Source organism: Aquila chrysaetos, chromosome Z (assembly GCF_900496995.4).
Source record: "Aquila chrysaetos chrysaetos chromosome Z, bAquChr1.4, whole genome shotgun sequence".
Classification (NCBI taxonomy): Eukaryota; Metazoa; Chordata; class Aves; order Accipitriformes; family Accipitridae; genus Aquila; species Aquila chrysaetos.
Genome location: NC_044030.1, coordinates 7,597,647 through 7,620,920, shown reverse-complemented (window position 1 = coordinate 7,620,920; position 23,274 = coordinate 7,597,647). Strand labels below are relative to the sequence as shown.

The window sequence follows — 23,274 nt, the reverse complement described above, 5'->3', positions numbered from 1 at the left end:
TGAATCAAATACGTCCTTGCTTACTCCAGCTAGCAGGAAGGGAGAGGGCTGTCAGCCATGCACAGAGTACAAGAGCACTTCTTCCACCTAAGGATTATAGACATGTGACTGTCCAAAAAATAGTCAGGGTAAAAATAGAAAGAAATAATTAAGCTGGAAAAACATGCCAAAAGATAGGTACTGTGATTTAATAATGCAGCAGTAAGTTTACCTATCGGGTAGACAGAAGGACAAAAGATATTTTCTCCTACAGCCCTCTCTGTGCAAAAGGATGTAAGATACTCTTCAAATACTACATCTGGCATTTCAGGAGCAGATGTTGCTTAAGATGTTGTTAAGCCTGTCTAAGGGAAACCAATCTCTCGAAGCTGATCTGACTGAGGAAGAAGGGTATTTATTACCAGAGTGGCTCCATCCCACAGTAATTTCCAGGTGCTCAAATGGCTCTCAAGGGTTTCCAGTCACTGCTGCAGCCTTCAAGTCCCTCTAATCCGCAACAGGGACATTACGCCAAGTGTGCTACTGTGCGCTAACCTAAGCTACAATTAACTTCTCAAACAGAGTTCAGGAACTGGCACATACACTGATGTATTAAGAAAAGAAACAAAACAAAACAAAACAAAACACCAACCCCCGAACCAAACAAAAAACAACCCCCAAACCAAACAAAAACCAAAGCAAAAATTAAAAAAAAAAAAGAAGAAAATGAAAAAAGAAAAAAACACGAAGAAAACAAAATAACAGGCAAGAGGCAAGAATGTCATATCTAAGCCACAACTGAGATGGAGATGCCACCAGTGTTTGAAAACATGTCATACAAGTTGCAGTAACAGCAGAAGATTCTGGTAACTGTTTTGGAGAACAGCCAACTAAACACATCTGGGAACACCAGTATATTGTAATTACTGGCTTCAGGTATAAAATTCAGTAATTTGGTATCATGAAAAGCATCTTGAAGGCTGCTGTCATGCAGCTGAGACGAAATGAGTATAAGCAGAAGCTTCTACTAAACAGGGTGAAGAAGAAGCCAGAGAGGAAAAAACTTTTATGTAGTCACTGCAGAATATATGTATTTATCAACTTAAAGTGGAAAAAAACCCCCAAACTCCAAACCCAACCTAAAAGGAGAAACATACAAAAAAAGAAGTAAAAAAGAGAGACTACACAAAATAAAATCCAGATGTGAAATGTTAAATTTAGTAAGCTTCCTGTTTTTACTTAGAGAATCCTATCATGTCAAATTGTTAAAAATACTTAAAAAGAAGTAAAGCTCAAGAACTTGAATGATGGCGCCACACATTCTAGTACTTTTTGTTATCTTCCTGCCAAAGAAAGAATCCAACTGTGTACAGGGAGAGTACAGGCTATCTTACAAACTGTGTATATAATACAATTCTGCGAGTTGTGTATGCATGTACAATGTAAAAATCTTGTAAAGTACTATTTTTTCTTAATCCCTGGGAACACAAGGGGACAAGCAGGTAATAAGTTTCTCAGTAGGAAAGTCTTTGAAGAAGCAACGTCGAAGCACAGTAGTCTCACTGCCCACATTTTGGTTCCAGTATTCAGGAAAAATGATTTTACAAAAAACCCACCAGGAAGCTGATGACATAAAGACATAGAAGCTGGCATGTTTCTCTGCCAGTTGTGTAATTCTTACTCCATCTTTTTTCAGTTGTTTGGGTGACTCTAAAATATGGTGTGGTTTCGTTTTCTTGTACCTAATACTGGTGGAATAAAAGAATCTAAAAGATGGTGTTCTACTAAGTATGACAGATTTCAATAAATCTATTTTTCTTTAAATTTACTTCCCTTCCAAAAGCTGGGAATATAATTTACTTGCTTCCAAATATGGGGGGGGTGTTTTGCATTGACGTTTTTATCCTTTTTTTACTCATACGATTACATTTATCGACCACATTTTGTCCCACATAACTTACAAAATTTACAATAATCCACAGTCAAATAACTAATCCAGAATACCGCTTACATTTCAATTCCTATTGAGAATGAATTCCTAATGAGATTGAATTCACCATAAATATCAGTATCTGTTTCAATACATATGTATTACGTGATACCCTATGACTCGTTATACTGGATAGCACAACTTTATGTAACAAACACACACACACCAGGAAAATATAAATGTAGTTCAAAAAGAATTACTGCAGGTATTGGGCATGAGTAACGGAGAGGTTGCACACATCTGCTAACCGTAAAAATACCAAGACCCAAAACGCCAGCGAACAAAGCTCGAGCTGAGGAGATTAAAATGGAATTAATACTGCTTGAACAGGAGAACCATCGTCTACATGGCATGAAAAAACCCACCTTTCTCAGGCAGGGTAGCTTAAAGTAACAACGCTCATCTAGACTCACATTAATATCTTCCCAGGTAGGTGTACCAAAAGGTTTTTTCAGCTCGGGAAAAGAGGCGTTCGTCTGGTCCAAGCAGGACATAAGGTATGTTTTAAAGCACACCCCCAATCTGGTTTAAATGGCTGCGTTTAGGGCTGCTGCAGAAAGCAGGGCAGTAGCTCAACCAGGCTCATCCAGCCAAAATACACCCGCTGAGGCTGACTGCCTTGCAGCGCGGAAGCCCCGGGACGGGCACGCTCGACGCGCTGAGCGCCCAAGCCACCGAAGATGTCCCCTGCCCAGTTCAGCCCTCCTCCTGCCGTGCCCAAGACGCGCATTCCCACGGGAGATCTCACGAAAGGGAAGGTGTTCTACAGATCCCGGCTACTTCGGCACGCTGTCAGCCCAGCCTGACCAGCCACCGGCAAGCGGGCTCTCCCCTGGACCCCTCTGCCTGCCGAGGGACCTCTCCTCTGCCCCAGCCCGCGGCAGCGAGGGACGGGCGGTGGGGACACAGGATCCATCTCGAACATCAGCTCTGTCCAGACCTGGAAGAGGATGTCCGTGCCACGCTCGTACTGCATTTTACATGCCTTAGGAAAGCAGAGGAACGGGTTCTGCTTGCACCAGACAAAGCTCTGCTGGGCTTCCCCAAAACACCTCTGATTCATGGGTTTGGAAGCAAACAAAAACAAGTGGTAACTGTTTTTCAGCACCTTTTTGTTTTTAACCTGCATCATCAAATTTAGAACAATCTCCTTAGATTGTCTCAACACCCTGAGAGGCGGATGATGCTCCTAACTGGAGAACATCTCTTTAGCGAATAACAAGAGCACACCACAAATTAAAAAATACAAGGTGAAACACAGTTTTAGCATTCAGTATAGAAAAGGACTGAAATTGTATTAATTGGTTTGTATAATTCAGTCACCATCAGCAGCACAAACTCTAATCACTATTTATCACCAGAAGCTGAAAATGGAACCACAGACTTAATTTGTACACACTATGACAAATTATTTTAAACCAATTGTGCTGCTATGTGAAGAGCAGGTATTGTACAAGGGTCCAAGCTGCCAGCAGCAAGGTCATAAGCCAGATGGGAATTCTCACAATGACCAAATCTCTTCATTTATTCATTTAAAGTTCTAAATGATAAGAAGTGAAATAAACCAAAAATATTTGTTCTCTCCTCCATTAAAAAATGAATTCAATTACCAAGTTACATACTCTGTCTCTGAAAATACAATTCATATTCATCTTTTTTGGTTTTCAAACTCTATTCCTGGTTAAAAGGATTGACATCACTTAACTATTTATAGTCCAAATGGTAAGAAGTAAAACTGCTTGATATTTTTATTTCATTTTCTTATTATGGTGGCAGTACTGAAAAATGACTAGGAAGTAACATTTTAATATATCTCTTTAAGACTCCTAGATTTTATAAAATGATTTGGAGGTGTTTTACAACTACCACTGGTGTGTGGGCTTCCATTCTCAATGAAATGGGGTTTTGTACTCTTGAAGAGTACCAGTGGCGAACAATAAAATATGTGTGAATTGAATTTATCCAAGTTAGTTTACAATTCATACACTTTCATTAATTTAGTTTCCTCTATGCATTTTTGTGGACATCTCCATCAGCAATAACAGTCACCACAGTGTATAAGACACTCTTCATTAACACATTTTAATTCTAACCAGGTCTAAACTAAATTAGCTCTCAAAACTACACTCTTGTGCTCGCACAGCCTGCTGATAAACAGAAACATGTTACTTATCCTCTGCAAAGCTCGGACAGGCTATCATCAATTCTTAACAAAAAATTGTCTTCCTATTCAACTGCATTTTACTGTTAATTATACAACAGCTCTTGTCCTCCTTCACCCCCGCAAATGGCTACCACAGTGTTAGATGTCTTTGTTTTATATTTTGCTGAAGTATTTTACAGATGAAATTTGGGATACACACTACACATCTTGTAATCTACCAGTATAAATCAAACTAGCTCTTTTTATCTACACTATTTCACATAAAATCATGTTAGATTCTCAGCACTGAGACAGGATTTCTCTCTACATTGACCTTTCCTGATGACCAAACCTATTTCCATGAGCAACTTCTTCTCTGTGCTTCAGATGAAGATGCCTGAAAAAATAGTTTCTGTATTTATGGTTTTCTAAGAGCAGCCTGACATGCTCCAGCAACCTATAAAGAGCAACAGTAGGAGGTTTGATTTAATTTATAGAGCAAAATTAAGATTTTTTTTAAAAAAATGGAAGAGCCTTCCACAGACATCTGTCTTTCTACATCTGAAATTCCAAAAGTTACAATACTAGCATTTCAAAGAAAATTAATGCTTTATCCCTGGTCAGGAAATACAGGACTTATTCCACCATATGAAAGAATACTGCAATACATACCTTGCACACTCTGCACAGACAAATGAAGTAACAAAAACTCTTAAAAAAAAAAAAAAAACCCAAAGCTTTTGTCCTTAGCTAAACATTCTCTGTGATGCTAAGAGCAGGATCTGCCCACTTGCCTGGCTACTTCTGCAGAAATTTGAGTGTAAATAACACTCATTTGCAGGATAGATGATGATCTTTATGAATTGTACTGTTATTACATCTGTCTCACTTTGTGGGAAATATCTCACGCTCAATCAGATTTAGCAAGTGGGAGAGAAAGGGGTTAAGTTCTGCACATATTTAATGGAAATTTTGAAAAAAACGCAATTTTAGAATGGCTACTACCTACATGCATTTTAAACCAGGGCAATAGTTTTTACTTTATTTTTTATTAAATGCAAATGCTACAGAAAATAGAGTATTTCAAACCTGACAAGCTAAATCTAATACATCAAGAAGTATCAGGTTTTTTAACAAAATAAATGAACTGCGCTTTTAGAATTCAGACATCATACACACAGATCACTAAGCTTGAGAAAGCATTTCCTTAAATTTAGTAAACCTTCTAGTCACCCTTGATTATGATATACGATTGATTTTTTGGAACAACTTTGACAACGACAAGCTGGAGTTTGTTATTCCTGCTGCTATATTTAATAAATACATTATTTCAAAGCTATATGCATTATCACCATTCAAGGATTTTGGCTTCAAACCCAAGCACTTGTGGCTCATGTAAAAAGGAGGAGTCAGACTATGACAGGAACTGAATTAACCTCAGCAGAAGGAAGCATCATGAACAAATGAGAACCCTTTCCCTACTCTTTAGTACCACTTCAGCAGCAACTATAATGCCAGTTTTAGTGTATGCTCAGTACCCTTAAATTTCCTTTAAACCTTTAAATTGACGTTTATCTCACAGAGAACTTGAATTTTCAGGATAAGATTATAAAGTTCAGAGTCATCCTAGGCAGACGACTTGGGCCCAACTCCCCCTCTTCCCCTTCCACCACTCCACAACTAGCAGTGGGTCTGTGGCTGCCTGAGATGTACGTGTGGAATGGGAGGAGGGGGAAGCGTGGGCTCAGAGCTTATTTAGCTACTCAAGCTGAGCAGTTTTAATTTGTTCTAACAGTTACGAGCAGTAAAACCATTACCACAACTGCAGGATAGAATTATCAAAGCTAGCAGATGTCAAACACCTTTATCTTTTTAAAGTTGACGTTATTCCTGGTATTTAGAGAAAACGAACAAAAAAGAGAGGAACAAACATGAAGTATTTACAGATTTTTCTAGATGCTAATCCTCTCTCATATAGTCTAAAAAGTCAAAATAATTTTTAAAATTAAAGTACTTTAAAATACACCATGATACTGGCAAGTACAAAAATGCACAGATCCCAATTCTGCAAATAATTAGATGTACGCATGATTTTATGCACTTCAGTATTCCCAGTGGGTGTCAGTCTGCTGTACCGGAGTGGATGCGTTTACAAACAATGGAGATTCTGAAACTACAATAAAATACTTCTTACTAACATTAATTATATAAAGCCAGGGAGAAAAAATCATCTTTAAAATCAATTTTCAAAGCTTTTCAAGGCCTACCAAAGCCGCTAGATTTACTCACAAGCTGTACTTGTACCTTTGGTGACATTTCATTCTCTCACAGCAATGTTTTAACAATCCATGATGCTTTTCAAGCTTCTGGGACTTCACTGTATCTGCTCTGCTCAAGGCCCAATTCTTTTAACATTTTACTCCTTCACCTGCAATTATCTCATTTGCTCCACTGGAGTTTAGGATGGGTGTGAACATGTAGCAAATCCAGCTAATTTTGCAGTCATGCTCCAGTTCATTTTTAATGATTTGTACATTTTAGTTTAAAAAAACACCAAAGTACAGGCAATGCTACAAAAGTGGGAAAAATATGAGGATCAGCAGTGAAAGGTAAGTGATGAAGCAGGATGCTACCACTGTTAACAACATATGTCTGTTTGAAGATGGGGCATAACAAATGGTAATGCCCTGGAAAAGTAGGAAACTATGTGAGCGTTAGGGGAAAGCAACAGTTGAAACAGTTCAAAGGTGTATAAAAAAGAAACAAAACTTTTAAAAAGCGATACACACAGAAGTTATGGTCCTGCAAAGACTGGTCTGAGAGATGCCTGCATTTTCTAGCTTTAGTCATGTAATTTAGCAGCTGGAATTAGGAATCCTCATTCCTTGTGCAAAGAACAACCCCTCAGTGGACAATTCATAGAAGCAACACAGCCACTCCAAAACGGCTTTGAAGGGATACTGGAGGATTTCTCCCTCCTCATCTTCCTTACTGCTGGATGCTTGTTCAAAGGAGCAATCTGGGAGGATGTTCTGCAAGTGTGAAGGGGCTGAGGCAGAGGGTCACGTACCCAGCAGATCCAAGGCCAATGCAATAGTTTCCAGGAGATCAGTGCATGTGAGCTAGATTAAATTGAGCGCAAGGACTGAGTAAAACCACAAATAGGCTGGTTTAACCTCAGCTGTTGTGGAATCAGAGGACATGTAAAGGTGCCATCCATATTTGTTTGGGAGACTGTGGGCAATGACTTTTTAAAAGGAGCAGATATTTTATACTTCCCCTTGGAAAACAGCTCAAATGTAACTTTGCTTGCTGGTTTTCTTCGGGGTATATAGCAAAGATTTAGCTGTTTTAATCAAATGCTGCATTTTTCAAATCCATAATACAATCTCTATTTTTTAAAATTGTATCATACCATGACTTTACTATAAATATTGTAAATGCAAGTATAAATTTAAATAGTAAATTATAAAGATAACTTCACAGCCTTACACAGAAGCTTACAAATCCATTCTTTTTATACATAAATAGTTCACTATTTCTGTTTCAAAATGCAAGAGGTGTGTGTTGTTATTGATTTTTAATTCACTAGCTTACTTTGCTTATTTTAACAATCTAAATGCTATTTAAACTCATATTTTAATAGCAAATAGTAATACTAAGCAAGAAGAGCAATGGGAAAGTTCTTTCTGCTCATGCATCTTACTGTAATGATGCTCTCCTAAAGCATTGGGTCAGCTCTACTAAGGCACAAGACTAAAAATAATACTTTAGAATAATACAGATTGAGCTAAATTGAGAATTAACAACTGCCACTAGATGGCATGACAGCCTTACATTACTTTGGTGGGTTGGGTTTGGTCTGGGTTGGGGTTTTTTTTTTCCCCTTTATATAAGAGGAATATGTAACATTTTTATTTCAAACATGGTGTCGACACATTTTTCCCATGCCATTCCAAGTACGTCTGATGATCACAAATTGGTCAATGAAGCAAACTACTTGACAATTCCTTTAGAATATATATGCCCTATGGAAATAAGGTTTAGCAGTAAGTTCCACTAGAACGAATTTTAACAAATTTGCTGGAAAAAAAAATAATGCATTTAAAAGAAAGGGCAGTTCACTTATATGTGAAAAGGTATAGTCAGTGGTAGAGTTTAACTTTTTTAAAAAATTACCAAATTAAACAAGTGAACTGTCAATTATCAAACAACCTGCCTCCTCTAAATCTCAGCTGGGACTTGATGAGTTAACTATTCAGCAGTGTCTCTCAGGTGAGTTAAGTACAAACCCAATGTTGTTACCTGCCTTTAAAAAACAGACAAGCTCCTTATACAGATGCAGACATGGCAAACTTTTGGTCAACCATGTAATAAAAGACGTGAAGATAACTGGTGTTTAATTAAATACGTATTTAAAAGGCTCCCATAATTGCAGCGCAAAAGTAAACAACCAGGGTCAGATATTCAGCAGTCCTAGTTGTCACTAACTTAGAAAAACATGATGAATTCACTGGATTAGAACCTAGAACTTCTGAATAACCTAATATAGTTCAAGATGTCCCCTGCTTATTGCAGGGTGGTTGGAACTAGATGAGCTTTAAGGTCCCTTCCAACCCAAACCATCCTATGATTCTAACTCTGCATTTAGGTGTGTTAAAAGCAGAAAAGTAACTAAAAGGCAAATAAAATCCTGTGAAATCAATACTTTTCAGTCTGTTTAAAAATTCAAAATACTTCAATGAACACAGGCTCCAAAATTTCCCTCTGGCCTCTATTTGCTTACTAAAGCTGAAATTGTCCACAAAGATCAAACAAATAGGCTGTGAAAATACAAATATAACCTATCTCAAATTTTTTAGCTGATTTAAAGATCAGTGAAGAGATGGATGGAAACAGGCCAGCACTTTACTACCTGAAGAGCAGCGGTTTGCACCTGAACACAACCCTCACGCTCCACGTGGGCACACTGGTGTATGCCCGGGAAGAGAAGTGTATCTGGGCTTCAAAATTTCCATCCAAAGATATTTCCAAATGTTCAGGTCGTTATTTTCTAAATTCATCCTGTACCATGAAGTGCAAGTATAAACCCCATCTTTTTCCGACCTCATTTTCCTCAAGAAGAAGGGAGCAAGGCTAGTACTGAACACTTTGAAGACCTTGCTCTGCCTGTATCTATGAGGGATTTCACAAGTAACACTTATGTACTGCACAGAACCAACCCTGGTGAAAAACGCTAGTTGTCCTCAGGCCAGAAACTGGAAGTTAGATTAGATGTGAAAATGTGAGTGTCTCTGAATTCTATGACTTAATCCTCTTCGATCACAAGTGGATGAATTTAACTCATTGTCAATGAGTTTATTAGAACCTTGCATAAAGCTTTGGCTGCTGACATTATATGCATCCTCTAATGTCTAGACCCGAAGGTAAATAATTATTAGAATCTTATTCAGTCCTCCAGTTGCCCTACTATTTCAGTATCAGTTAGGACTCCAAAAAGAGGGACAAAGAGAAGGTCACTTTGATCTCTGTGGGCGGCCATATGAAGAAACTAACAACAGAGTAACTCTGATGCTAAAAAATGGCAAAGAAAATGTCCTAAATGACTTCATATTATTAATGTAGTAGCTAAGTGCCTTCCTCACACCTTAGCTCCATGTACAGGATGTGGTCTAGAGAGGAAAACTGGCAAACTGATGATGTATTTCAAGACTCTGACTGGAGTCAGATGAGCATTTCAGGAATGTATACAGCCATCTTACCCTTATGCAATCTAATATAGTTTCATGACTTCTGTTGCCCAAGTAATTCATAATCTTTTAAAAGGATCGTCACTTATGATGTTCCACTTTCATAGGTGGAAAAACATGACGAAACAATTGAAACAACTTCTCTTGTGTTACCCAGGAAACACGTGGGTAACTTATGGATGAATTGCATATTGTTTTTTAGCATCCAGGCTCACACTCCAATTCCCAACCATTACCCTTCTCTGAGGCTCCGTATTTAAGAAAGCAACTTACCAGAAGCACTGACCCACCAGACATCACCCTCACTGAACTGAACTTGACCCATTATTTCAGCCTGAGACAAAACCATCTCTAAAACTTGGATTGGGTTCTCCTATTTGAAGTTTAAGAGTCTTGTATGACAGAACTATTGTCTTTGCTCTTCCTGTGGTCCCACACATTCAGTTTTGCTGCTAATGAACCACGAGCAGATTCAGTTACTGTATAACCCCAATTTATTTCCAGACTATCACCTATTCTACATACTGAAAGAAGATGAAGACAAAAAAATATGTAGCTATGAAATTTAAAGTTACATTAAAATACATACACACCAGTAGATGAAATTGAGACACATCCTAACTCCACATAAACCTGTTTTCTTGACTTTTCAGATTTCATTTTTGACACTGTAAACAACTGTCTTTTTAAAAAAAGTCATTTAGTTGATGATAATAGTTGTGCACAACACAACTCTACCACCTTCCTTTCACTGTACCATTGCAAGTCATTGCATTTTGGACTGTCAGCACTGTAGTGATCATCATCCATCACCTGAATTGAAGTATAAATATATACAAGTACTGAGAGATACAAGACAAATTCAGCTGCTGGCTTCAGAACTCCACCTCTGTGGACCAGGCATAAAATGCCAGAGATTGCTAATTAACTTCAGTGCTAGGGGCCTAGATATACGTGAAAGCCTCATTTTACGAAGAGCTTTACCAAATACTGTCTGAGAAACCATACTTCTCTTGTATTTGTTTACCTCCATGTGCTATACTAGTGTTCTGCATTATTTTCTTTTATAAAAAATAAAATAAAGGTCACAGAAATAATACTAGTGGTCAGCAGTGACAATAAAACTGGAACCCAGGTAATGTTTCTTGGTTCCCAGCACCGTCCCCTCCTAGGCTGCCACCTTCCCCTGACGTGTCTGGTAAGATACAATTGCAACAGCAAGAGCATCCATTTCACTTACGTCCCAGTTAGTGGTTAGTGCCGCATGCCGAAATAGAGTTGCAGTGCAAAACCAAGAGCCAGTACTGATGAGAGATGAAATGACTTTAAATCATCTAGCAATTGAGTTAGCCAAGCAAAGCTGGAAGGTAGTGTCTGTCTTCAGCTTTAGCTTAGGCCAATCCAAACATTTCATGAAAGCAACAAAAGGCATCCTTATCATTCCAGAATGACCTTCTAGATAAATTTTCGGTTGCAAGAAGTTGAAATGTTGCAATGTTTTTGTAGTGCAAAGTCTTAGTGAACTAAAGATAGATATTAAGCACTGTTCTCCCACTGTTTCTATAACCTTCCAAATCTTAAAAAACAAAATTGTTCACTTTCATAATCTAGGAGTGAGTTGCTGGTCTAAATTCCAAACTCTTAGTGAAAGAAGACCGGCAGTTCACAGAAAGACTGAAGTTTGTCAGTATTCAGATCAAGACAGATGAACATGTTTTCTGTGATTTGGTTTATTCTTGTTATCAGTTGGGATCACAGGAATTGCAGAAGAGTATACAAAAACTGATTGTCTAGTTAAAGGTGTACTAGAAAGAAAGCACCTATGAAGGAAGTAGGAAGTTTTGATCATGAGTTTCTTGCTTGTCATTTCTCCTGCTTTTTATGGCACCAGATGATGCTCCTGAATTTTCAAGGTTCACATACACAGCTATGTCTGCCAATATATTTTCTTGTCCTCAGATAAATTGACATTGCTAAGATTCAGCTCCGTCTGAAGGTATTACAACCAGATGTTAATGGCTTCTTGACAAAACTTACTCCAATACCACAACACCTTGTCGTGGACTGTCTGTCCATATTTGCTTTATACACACCTTACAGTTTCAGCACACTGTTATGTAATTGACTGGATTTTGGCTTAGCGCCCCTTGCTGGGATTGCTCCCAACCATATCAATATATCTGCTATCGAACCTGCAGTTGGATTTGCTAACTAGCATGTTATTTATGTACTTTTTTCAGCAGACGACTACAGCAAAAACTAATGATCTTTTGAAAAATGTTTGTTCTGTTGACAAGGCCATTCAGCTGAGGAAAGTAGATCTCTATCAACTATAACTGTAAGGGACTAATCTTGAGTACTGCATGTTACAGAGAGACACGATGGCACAGACCCAGCAGTTTCAAGGAGAGGTGAAGGGTGATGTCTGGAGGAGTCCAGACCGGACTGTGCAGACCAGCTCTTGGAACCTGCCTTGCAGAAGACTCAATTGGCCGTGTTGTTGAGTTGACGATAGCTCTGATTAATGTCACAAACTATGTTACACTGAAAATGGTTTTTTGTCATTTATTTTCAATCTCAGGCCTTGCAAAAAGAGCAGGCTGTTGGTGGGGCTTCACATAAGACTGAATTCAGATACTGACAGACAAGGAAAGTTTACCCATACTTAACTTTCTATCATCTTGTCTTTCTTACATCTTTAAAGATCTAGAGTGGCTAGGAGTCTTTTCACGCTTCTAAAAACAAAACTCCCACACCCTCCTCCTGCAAAACCTTTAAAATAGTTACTCTCTCCTCTATACTTCACATACTTGTCCTATCTGTGCCCCTTCTCCCTCTTAATTGTCCTCAAAGTCAATAAAAGAAAAAAAGCTTAATTCCTTTGACATTCCAACTGGAGTGGGCGGCTAAACTAAGAAAAAGTGAAATATTTATACAATATAAAAATTAAGATAGAACTGTGTTTAAAAAAATGTACCTAACCAGCTGTTCAAAACAGTAAAGGCAGAAATAAAATAATTATTCAGTTCTGCCAACTCCTAAGGATTTTGTGACTGGCAACAGTAAGGTATTTTCTACTTCAATTGCAAATATATCTTTTCATTCATGTATTAAAAATCATGCCTCAGTTTTTGAGTTGACGAAGGAAACAACATGCTCATGCCAGGTTCAGGGTTTCTTTATGTCAGTATCCATACTGCAGATTGCAGTTTTCCCTCTGTGACTGTGGGAAAAGGAAGACCATAGAAATAATGTTGTCACTTACATACAGTGTAAAGAAAGACTGCTGATATCCTGCCATTTTTGTACAATCATTGTTTGGATATAAAAAAAAATAAAACATTTCTTCTTTTTTTCCAGATGAAATGTGCTTCTTTTTTCTATGTATCTCAGGGAAGAAGGAAAAAGACACTGGTCTCTACCTGGATTTCAGCACTTGGTTTTTAGGGAATATGCCATCACATTGTTCTCCCCACATCACAATCCTGGAAATCTGGGTTGTTTCTTTCACAACATGAGATCAAGTATGTGAAGTGGAAATCTCTGTTCTTCCTAAAGAGCTGTTTCAAAGCTAGAGATGCTGCTAGTTTTTGCTCCGGCTGCACAGCCACAGTAGTCTGCCAGTGTGGAGAAAAACAACCGAGCTGTGGTGAAGAGGACATGCAAGCTTGCTCATAGGAGCAGTCCAATCTCGGATTACAACCGTTAGGTTGGCCTTGCACTAAAAGCTCCCATTTTTTTCCATCATAGTATTCTGTACTGTTAATGTCCAAAGTGCTAACTGGGTATTTAGTTTCATTTATGATAAAACTTAACAGAAGCAACACACAGTCTAAATCCTTGGCTTTTTTTAGGCATTAGGGCTGAGATCTTCAATGTGCAAGGAGATGCTCAGTGGGATATTCTTAATTGCCTAGGTCTAATTCCCACTGAAACCTGAACATCTTAAAAATCTGGCCTGTGGCTTTACCACAGAGCTAAACGTGACCAACAACGTTCTTAATTTAAAGTTTCAATGCAATGTATGTATATTATCATAAGAAATTATTTTAAAATTATATTCAAGCATTTTCAGTCTCCACTCATAAACTGGCACCATTTCTTATCCTTGAAATTTTGAAATACATTGTGCTGTACTATTTCATAAATGAAATATTTGTCAATCAGAGAGATTCCTTTCCACCTATTCACTTTTGTTAAAAAATAAACTCTCAAGTATTGTACTATATAGTGAGACAGTTTAGAACAGGACCTTTTCTACAGACTTGTAAACAGTATTACGGAGGATTTTCTATCCTAAAATTCCTGTAATCATAATTTTTCTGAATACCTGAAAAAACCCCGGTGGTACAGGACCTACTGGCATGCCATCTCCTGGGGGAATGTTTCCTAGCACTGGACTGGGAGCTGCTGCAGCACTCTGAAAAGAACAAAGGGAGAATAAACCTTTGTCATTGCATGGCAGGCATTAAACCCCCCAAAACCCCCAAAACCAAAGAAACCCCCAAAACCTGACCAAAATTCAGAAAGTAATTCTCTGGATATGTCATAATCTGAAGGTAAATTAAAACTGTATAGTGTTTAGTCTTTGTTTACACAAGTATAATGATTTGTTAAAATAACAAATGTATGTTGAGGGGAAGGATGCTAGAGATTGCACAGATATACAAATATGTGTCAATTAGATAAATCTTGACTAGATGTTAAAAAATACCACATCTGAGTGTGTCTATATATATACAAATGTGAATGTAACTTGCACACTTTTTCTTGTATTTTGTGTATAAACATCCTCACACATGCACAGATATACATATAGCATAAAGAAAGTAATTTATGCATATTATCAGCAATTTCCAAGCACTTTAAAAATAATTTCAGCAGACTATAATATTCTTTCAGAACTACATCAAGCTTCAAAACAGGATTCTGTTACAAACAGTACAAGAAGGAATGCTCACGATTCTGCTGGTAACGCTTATGATTTTACCAACCCCCAAAATAGCCACCATGACAAATTAGAAGAATTCAGGTTACGTTTTCGGAAGGGAAAAAAAAAAAAGGATTTCTAAGAAGTGAATCAGAGGATGAAATTAGTTACCTTTGCAAATCCTTCAGTTGGAATAAGCAAGTAAAGAATATTGCTTCTGGCAATTTACAAGCAGGAGATCGTCACAAAAAGGGAAGCCAAACTGTTATTGTTGTCATGTATTGGAACCTCAATTACTTTTAATTTCTAGCAGTCTTCCTTCCTGCAATATGTTTCTGTAGGGCATAAGGCTGAATCACCTATAAAGGCTTACAATCTTCTGTGAAAGTACTCGTGCACACACAATGCATTGATAGCCACTTGCAGCTTACTAGTGACCTGCCAATATCTGCCCTACAGAATATGAATGTCTTATGTTTATTAACTTATCACTCTATTGTATGCTCACAGTTGATATCCAGAAGATGCAGATCTGGAAATTGTATTTCCAGGTGTTTGGCACACTATCTAGGAAATTAAAGAATAGTGCTGGAAAGATTTGAAAACTGGCACAAAGAAGGGCTGACCTTTTTAAACCAAGCAGAAAGGAAACATTCAGTTAATTACCACAGATTTTTCAATGGCTTAAGCTGTGCTTTAGAATATGCTAGCAGTAGCATATTTAGCATCTAAGCTGTATGTTCTTTCCAAACAAAAGTCTAGAACATATCATTAAAATACAAAGACTGCAGAAAGTGCTGGTTTCAGAACTGAGCACAAGACTTTGATTCACTAGAAAACCCTCTAATAAAGGGTTTTATTTATGCAAGGATCTGGTCTGCAGGATCAGTGTTAAAATACTGTAAAATTGCAATTTACAGAAAAAGCCTGTCAGGTGAGTTGGACATAGCGAACACTTTTGAATCATAATACCTTCCTGTAGGAGGCCACCACAAACTAATCAAAGCAGTCTATAAAGCTGTAGCAAATAAAGATGGTTCTCTTCTAGCCACTGCCATTCTTTGGGCACTGCCTAAAATTATGACACTGAAGTATGATGCTGCTCAGATGCATGCAAAATCATGCGCCTCCCTGGAAGGTCTCAGGTACTTCTCTCAAGACTGTTGCAGTCTCTTGGCCTCCCAGAGGGGGAAATAAGCAAGTGGTGTGAACGCACAGAAATAACTCCTGAAGAACAAAATAATTTTGTTACCCTTCCTTTCTTTTGCACGCTTCTGTGCAAAGATTCTGTGAATGTCCACAGATTACTTGCAGATTATCTACATTTCCAAAGGAAAACAGAAGAGAAAGCTTTCAGCTTTTTTTTAAGCGAAAAAATGACCTGTTTAAACTGAGCATCGGGTAACAATGTCAAGTAAAATCATGAATTAGGTGCAGACAGAGTTTGAATGAAGTGTGTTGGATCTTGCTTCCATATGTACAGGTTTTCTAGATGAAGAATGACAACAGTAGCATCACTGATGGAGAAAATCAATGATGTTAAAAGCCTGAGCATCTTAAAATGTCCAAAATAGCCTGCACTGCAGTCTCTGACTAAGAAGGAGTAGCCCATTAAAGGGGCACTAATAATGATGAACCTTATTACAGTATCATCCCTCCTTGCATACTAATGCCTGATTGCCCCTATGCTACCTTAACTGTGTCCATCTTTACCGGCCATGTAATATGCACTGTAGTATGTCCAATGGAGCTGATGATACAGAATAAAGCAGACTATATTAATGAACAGACTATAATAAATCACTGGGCAAACGCACCTCAACAGTTGCAGTCAGGTAGGCAAAATACTGTTAAAGTTGTGAGATCTCAGAAAAAGAGCTAAGCAGCACCTCCTCTGATAAATGACCAGTTTTCAGAAGTCTCCCATCCCAGGTTCTGTCACTCCTGCTCACATTATTTAAACTGAACTATACCAGGCATTAATGCATGTCAGAGTGCCTTAATGCACTCAATGGGTCTTAGATGTCCTCCTCAACTGCAACCTCTGCCAAAGCCCCCAGGTTACAAACAGATGCTTGTAACAGAAGGAGGGAACGACTTCTCGGGATGCAGTGCTCCTATAGGGATATAGGGATCTGCCCCCGCTGAGTTCATGCCGTTTCCCACACTTTGAAAATCACTTTAAAAAAAGGAAAATGGTAAAATACATTTAAAAGCTTTAAAAAAAGAGAGACGGAAATAATGATTATTCCAAAACAGGGGAAAAAACTATTAAAATTATAACTGTTAAGATTTATGTTAGCCATTAAACCTCCTAACAAGGCTTCATAAGAAATATATGTAAAGATAATGTTTTCATAATTGTCCCAATAGTATTTTTTTTAAAAAAAATACATTCTTTTTCGTATTTTTGAATCTGACGTCATACTGATACCATAGGAACCCAGCTTTATTCCTTGGTGAATGTCAGAGATCAGCATGCAGCTCTCCAGGACTGGTAAAATGGGCACAAGGATATTCTTCGTCTACTGAGCTACAGACATAGCAATGGATGACCGCTAAGTCTACCTCACACATGTAACGAAAACACATTGCTTTCAGAGGTGCTGCTGATTCCTGTGAAGGGGATCTAGCTCCAAAGTTAATGACTTTTTAGGAGGAGTTGATTTTGTACAACTTTGTTGATGAAGAAGATATGTAGAAAGGAGCGGGATGAAGCCAACACATGAGACTGGAGAGCTTCTTCTACAGCCTCCTCAGAAAGCCTTCTGCTTGAGGACTGAAGTCCCATTCTGGAGACCTGCCCCAAGGGTGGCCAAAAGATCTGAGTGGTGCTATCAGATGAATCATTTGTGATGACGAAGGGGGAGAAAAGCAAGATCTTGTGGAGGTGATTACACAACAAGTGGTCCAGAGTTACTTACTCAATCTTGGTTCTCGTGGTTTCTGGAGAAAAAGGTCTCAACTAGAAGGGAACTAGCTCTTTTCTTCAGGCTAGATACTCAAATTTAGTTACTAATGTTGGCCATTTTTGGATTGCGGACCATGATGTTTCAAGGAGGTATTCAATGTGTGGATTTTAATTGGCTAATTATTTGAGACTTGATTACACCGTGCAGTTTACAGACACTTGTGCAAAACCATCTCTCATCTGTTTTTCTGAGTGGGAAGGAGGACAGAATGATGCAAAGTTTGAGTGGCCATAATAGTAGGTCAGTTTTACGAATACCTAAGTATTACCACTTAGTAATTGTAAGAAAATTGTATTTATAGGCATTCTGCAATAGTCCACTCTTAGGTGTTACAGAAACTTCAGTTTCTGTATTTCATTATGTTATGCACTGGGGTTTTTTTTTCTGTTTTCGTGTTTGTTTGTTTGGGATTTTCTTCCCTGATGGGCAATGAAGTCCCCAAACCAGAAATAAAGCATTTTCAGTGTTTTAGGTATATTCCATTTTCTAGCTTGCGCTATCCAATGAACACTTTAAGAACTTATACTAGGTAGATCAATAAACAAACCTGCAACTGCTGCACTGAAATATTCTTATTTATTCTATCCTGATGAATTATTCAGTTCTTTTTGCACAGTCCCACAGCAAACCATGGCTTCTTTTTGCATGCATTACAAGTTGTTCATCATTTATACTTCCATTAGTTTGACATTTTAAATATTTGCACTTTGCTTTCCTTGCTTTTCATAAAAAGATGACAATTTAAATGGTCTAATCTTTTTGTACAGTAACTTACCTCTTTAAAAATGAAAAACTGTATTTGCTTTTGTAGCTAAAATACTGAATTTATAGTATCTCTTTACAATTATTAATTAAAATGGTGTACTTGAATGAAACTTATTGTAGGCATTCTTTGCTCTACCTAAGCTACTCTGGACAATGTAAAAATAGATGATTATATTAAAAAAATTAAAACTAGCCACAGTTTAGGCTGGTTTTTACAATAAAGAAATCACAAAGTAAATAAAAAATAAAAATAAAATAGGTTAGTTATTCCATTATACAGTATGTGAAATACACAAATCCAGAGACAAGTCTGCAATACATGGGTCATTTTTTGAGGCTATCACAAGAAGTGGTTTTTGACTGAAGCTTACAGAAGAATTCCATTTGCAATCAAAGAATTTTACAAAGAAAGGACTTGACTTTCCTCATCCAGCTCACTCACTAATCTGGGCATTAAATTTCAGGTATTTTGCTTAGAATAAGACACCCTTATTTTTATCCAAATGAAGAAGTTTATCACGTGTTACTAAATTTTTCCGCAAAAAGGAGATTTCTAATTTTTTAGAAGTCTACTTGATGATGAATGATGAAGTCTATTTGATGATGGATGAGAGAAGTTGGACCTCACATATAAGACATGTATGGCTACTCTTTGCCACTCAATTTCCTCATCATCCAAGCCTCCTCCATAAACCTCCTCTACATCAGTCCTAAAACTGCTGAGTTAGCTGGACAGTCCTAGCTCCTGCTGAATTACCAGAGGTGGTGGGTACTCACTTCTTCAGCTGCATCAAGCATCAAGCCAATCCCTCCTGCTACTGGCTTATTTGGAGGCAGCGTCCCTGTGTTCTGTCTTCTGTGGCAAAGCATAAGCACGTTACTGGTGTGTTGTGCTGTGAAGACCACGCAAGTAGAAGTCCCCGCTGGACTCCAGGCAGACACAAGGTAGTGCCTCTAGATGACACTGAAACTACTGACACCAGTGTCCATGATGCAGGCAAGTTTAAATCCCTATCTTAGGATTTAATGATGTTAAAACTAGCATCAAAGAGGAAGAGGGAGCAACAGTTTGTTAAGAGCACAGCAATACTCTCAGGATGAAGAAGGAGCTGCATTAGTAACTCTGTTTGTAAGAAGGTGTGGAGCTAGACCTAGTAAGGCACAGATACTTGCCAGTGCCATCAAGTGTGCTAGCTTGAGTCTCTCTCTTGAAAATAAATTATTTCTATAGGGAGAGTATGAAACAGTTAAAAAATTTATTTTCCCTTTTAAAGATGCTTCCCCACGCTATTTGCACAGTAGATGCAGCTGTGCTTACCCACCCTCCACAACAGCTCCTGTCATACAGGGCAGGCAAGTGAGGTCTGCCTGAGAACACTTCACTGTCACTCTGAGTTGTGACTCTTCCATATACTGCTGGAAGCAACAGCCTGTTGGTGCTTCCATGGTTAATCTCCAGGCTGACAGAGCCTCCAAAAGAGAGCCTGTATCCCCTAAAATTAGGGTAAAATGGGGTCCTCTCTGGAGGGGCACTGCAATACATACCTAGAAGGTTCACACATTTTTGCTGCACAGCTTGATGCACAGTAAGTGTGATCCACCGTGAATGTAGCAGTAAAGGCAGCCCAGGGTGAACACATGGAAGTGAATTAGCAGCATCAGTATGATTATTTAAAAATTTTCATACTGGTAAAATTTTGTAGCACAAATGTGTCCGAGAGCCTTCTGGAAGAACAAACTTCCAACCTGCCTTCATGAGTCCTACAAGCTGAACAGTCTCAGCAGAAACATCCTATTGCAGAACTGGCTGCAAATTATTGCAACTGCACGTGGTATGCACTATTCTTCTGGGTTCAAGGACAAGAAAAAACAAACCAACCAAAAATACCAGAGAAACTTTGTGTTTATGCCAGATCTCAGAAGTCCAAAGCCTAAGCAGCACTTCCTGAAAGTACTCTATGGTGTAGGAACTCCTAATTCTCATACTCCTTTTGCTGAGACTCTAATGACTTCAATGATACAACAGAAAGCTTTGCTTTTGATTATTCCAAAATTTCATACCTGATTTTGACTGATAATCAGAAAAAAATTGCTAATGTACTCTGAACTATTGTAAGCAATGCCAGACATATTTTAGCTTTCTTTCCTCTTTTTGAATCCTGCTTCAGAGAGATGGTAGGTCATGAGAATTTTGGCAAGATCTTCAGAAATAATACCACTTAAATCAGTTTATCTGAAATGCAGGTTTTTCATCAAGAGTGATATTTTCATAAAAAATCTACTACAGATCAATTTCGATTACTAGCTGTACTATATATGCAGTATCATTTTACATTTCATCAAAACCTTAACGTAACTAAGATGCATTCACTGAAGTTCAAGTACTGAAATACAGATACAACTGGCACTTAATATGGTATTAAGGATCATTCTGATCCTGTAATAAATAGACCAATTATTACTTTCTTTTAAAATAACTGAGCTTTCTAACCTAAAATAATTTAGATGTCTTTTTAAAATTATGGTGTAAGTATTAATATAAAATTTTCATATATGCAACCAAAATATGCAGTAACCAGACAAAAATATTCTGTCATGGAGGATATTAATACAATCAGTTGAATCAAAACAAGAGCAGAAATCATCAGCATCTCAGGTTAGCTTTGTATATGTTCATACAACATTAATGCACAGGTAATTGAAACTGAACAGTGAATCTGTAAGGAGGGATGTGAAGGACAACGCAGAAAACTACAACCACTGTTGGTACCAAGTTTGAAACACTGATGACAGCAGCATACTGTTGGCAGGAAAAGCCGAAAGTGTTTAATTTTTGGTAGATATCTCCTTGAAACCCATGCTGAAAACTCACACTGATGCTTAAGCATAAATTAGACTCTACTAGTCAGTTGATAGCTCTGAGATGAATGTACAAGTTCATATGAAAGTCAAACGTCTTTCCAAATCAGCATTGTGTAATTCATCACATTCAGCAATGCCAATTAACAGAACTGTAAATAAACAGGAACAGATGACATCGGGGCCATATTGTTTAGCTGTGACCAGTCCCTGATGCACCAAAAGCGCAATACTAAGAGAAAAATAATCCAAAAGCCAACTGCCTATTTTTGTGTCTTTCTCATACCCTCCTTTTTCCAGCAATTTTAAGTTAAGCACAGCATTCTGGTTTCTCTCCCATAAAGGCACAGGTATGTATAATGCACCAAAAAGCTAACTACTTATTACCAACTTGCTAGTTATTCTAATTCACAGTATTTCATGCCTTCTCCAGTTTACAGCAAACAAACAAGAAACTAACTGAACAGACAAAGACATGCAGAGTTGTGTATTATGCTTTATCACATTTACTGAGTATTTTTGATACAACTATGTTGTCTTCTTTAGGAGAACACTTAAAAAACTGTTGTTTCTCTTTTCTTCCTGAGGATAAAGGATAAATATTTAGTACTACTTTTTCAAGTTCATGAACTTAGGAAATTATGGGAATTAGGGAATTTAAATTTAGTTGTTTGTTGGTTTTGGTTTTTGCTTTTTGTTTTTTTCTGGAAAGACAAATGATGGATGATTACAATTTCCAATCACATTTACCACATACTTAATTTCTGGTCATTGACAGCTTCAAAGTGCCAGACATACTGTAGCCAATATTGTAACAAGATCGGCAAATTTCCATTTGTAAACAATTCAACTTTTAACTTATCAAGTACTTCTAAGCCATTAGCTAGTTACTATAATAGTGAGTCATTATTTTTTACCTACCAGAAATCAGAGAAATAAATATTAAGAGGAACTACATTGATTAACCACTAGAAAACTTCTCATTTTCTCCAAGACAGAACATACAACTACTCACCACTCTGAACAAAAAAATAAGTAAAATTAAAAAATTTAAATAAGCTGTTATTCCTTTTACAGAGCCTTCGAACGCTCAGCTGTACACAAAAGAACCATAACCCCTAGACCGAGCAGCCGTGGTTTACTTAAAATGAGTTGAGGATCTTGCCCAAAAAGGTAGATTCATCACATTGACAGAAGCAAGCCATTTGAAAGATCTGGATCACATGACGTAATTAATTCTTAGTGTAGTTCCATTGATATGTATTTGTCTAAAATGTTTAATTTCTGTTCTGTAATAGGAAGGCATTCATGTGATAGTAGTAGTCTGAGAAGTGTAATTCTAGAAGGTCAAAATGGTATTCTTCATAACTTCTCAGTTTTCCTCAAATTGCAGCTCCTAACAGTTTGATCTGGACTCTGGCATTGTATTTCTGTCCACTCCAGCTTATACATTATTAACAGTGATAAGGAATATATAATGTCATATAATAGTTATATTAATAACCAAGCTGTATATCTGTTATCAGAAGGAAAAAAAAAAATCACATTTATTCTTTTTTTGGGGAAAAAAATGGTTTGCTCAGTTTACATCAGCAGACCTGTTCACTTAGTGAAGAGCAGACCTGTTGATGAGGATGGTATGCTCTGGGACTCCATCCATTCTTCTTTCCCCAGAAAATAACCCTACCCTCAAAACAACCTCACTGTAAGCAAAGCTTCCCCATATCTGAAGTAGGATTACAGTTTGTTTTACTGTATCCCAGTGCCCAATCTGGGGTTTTCATTCTACTTAGCCGAGATAGTGAAATCCTATTACAGAACTGAAAACCAGGTATTAGGTTGGAAGTATACTATTAAGGGTTACAAATTATTTTTAAGGAAAGCTT

The 23,274-nt window shown here is 37.6% G+C and overlaps 1 protein-coding gene across 6 annotated transcripts in view; it reads right to left on the bottom strand.

Moving 5' to 3' along the window:
- Positions 1-23,274, bottom strand: part of SSBP2 (single stranded DNA binding protein 2) — a 182,700-nt gene that overhangs the window by 41,470 nt on the left and 117,956 nt on the right. For 4 of the 6 annotated variants that reach the window (XM_030005594.2, XM_030005598.2, XM_030005595.2 and 1 more), the window contains exon 5: positions 14,193-14,282. The exons of the other annotated variants lie outside the window; for them this stretch is intronic. In XM_030005594.2, coding sequence (XP_029861454.1) covers positions 14,193-14,282 — 90 coding nt within the window. The remainder of the gene's footprint in view (positions 1-14,192; positions 14,283-23,274) is intronic. 6 annotated transcript variants of the gene reach the window in all.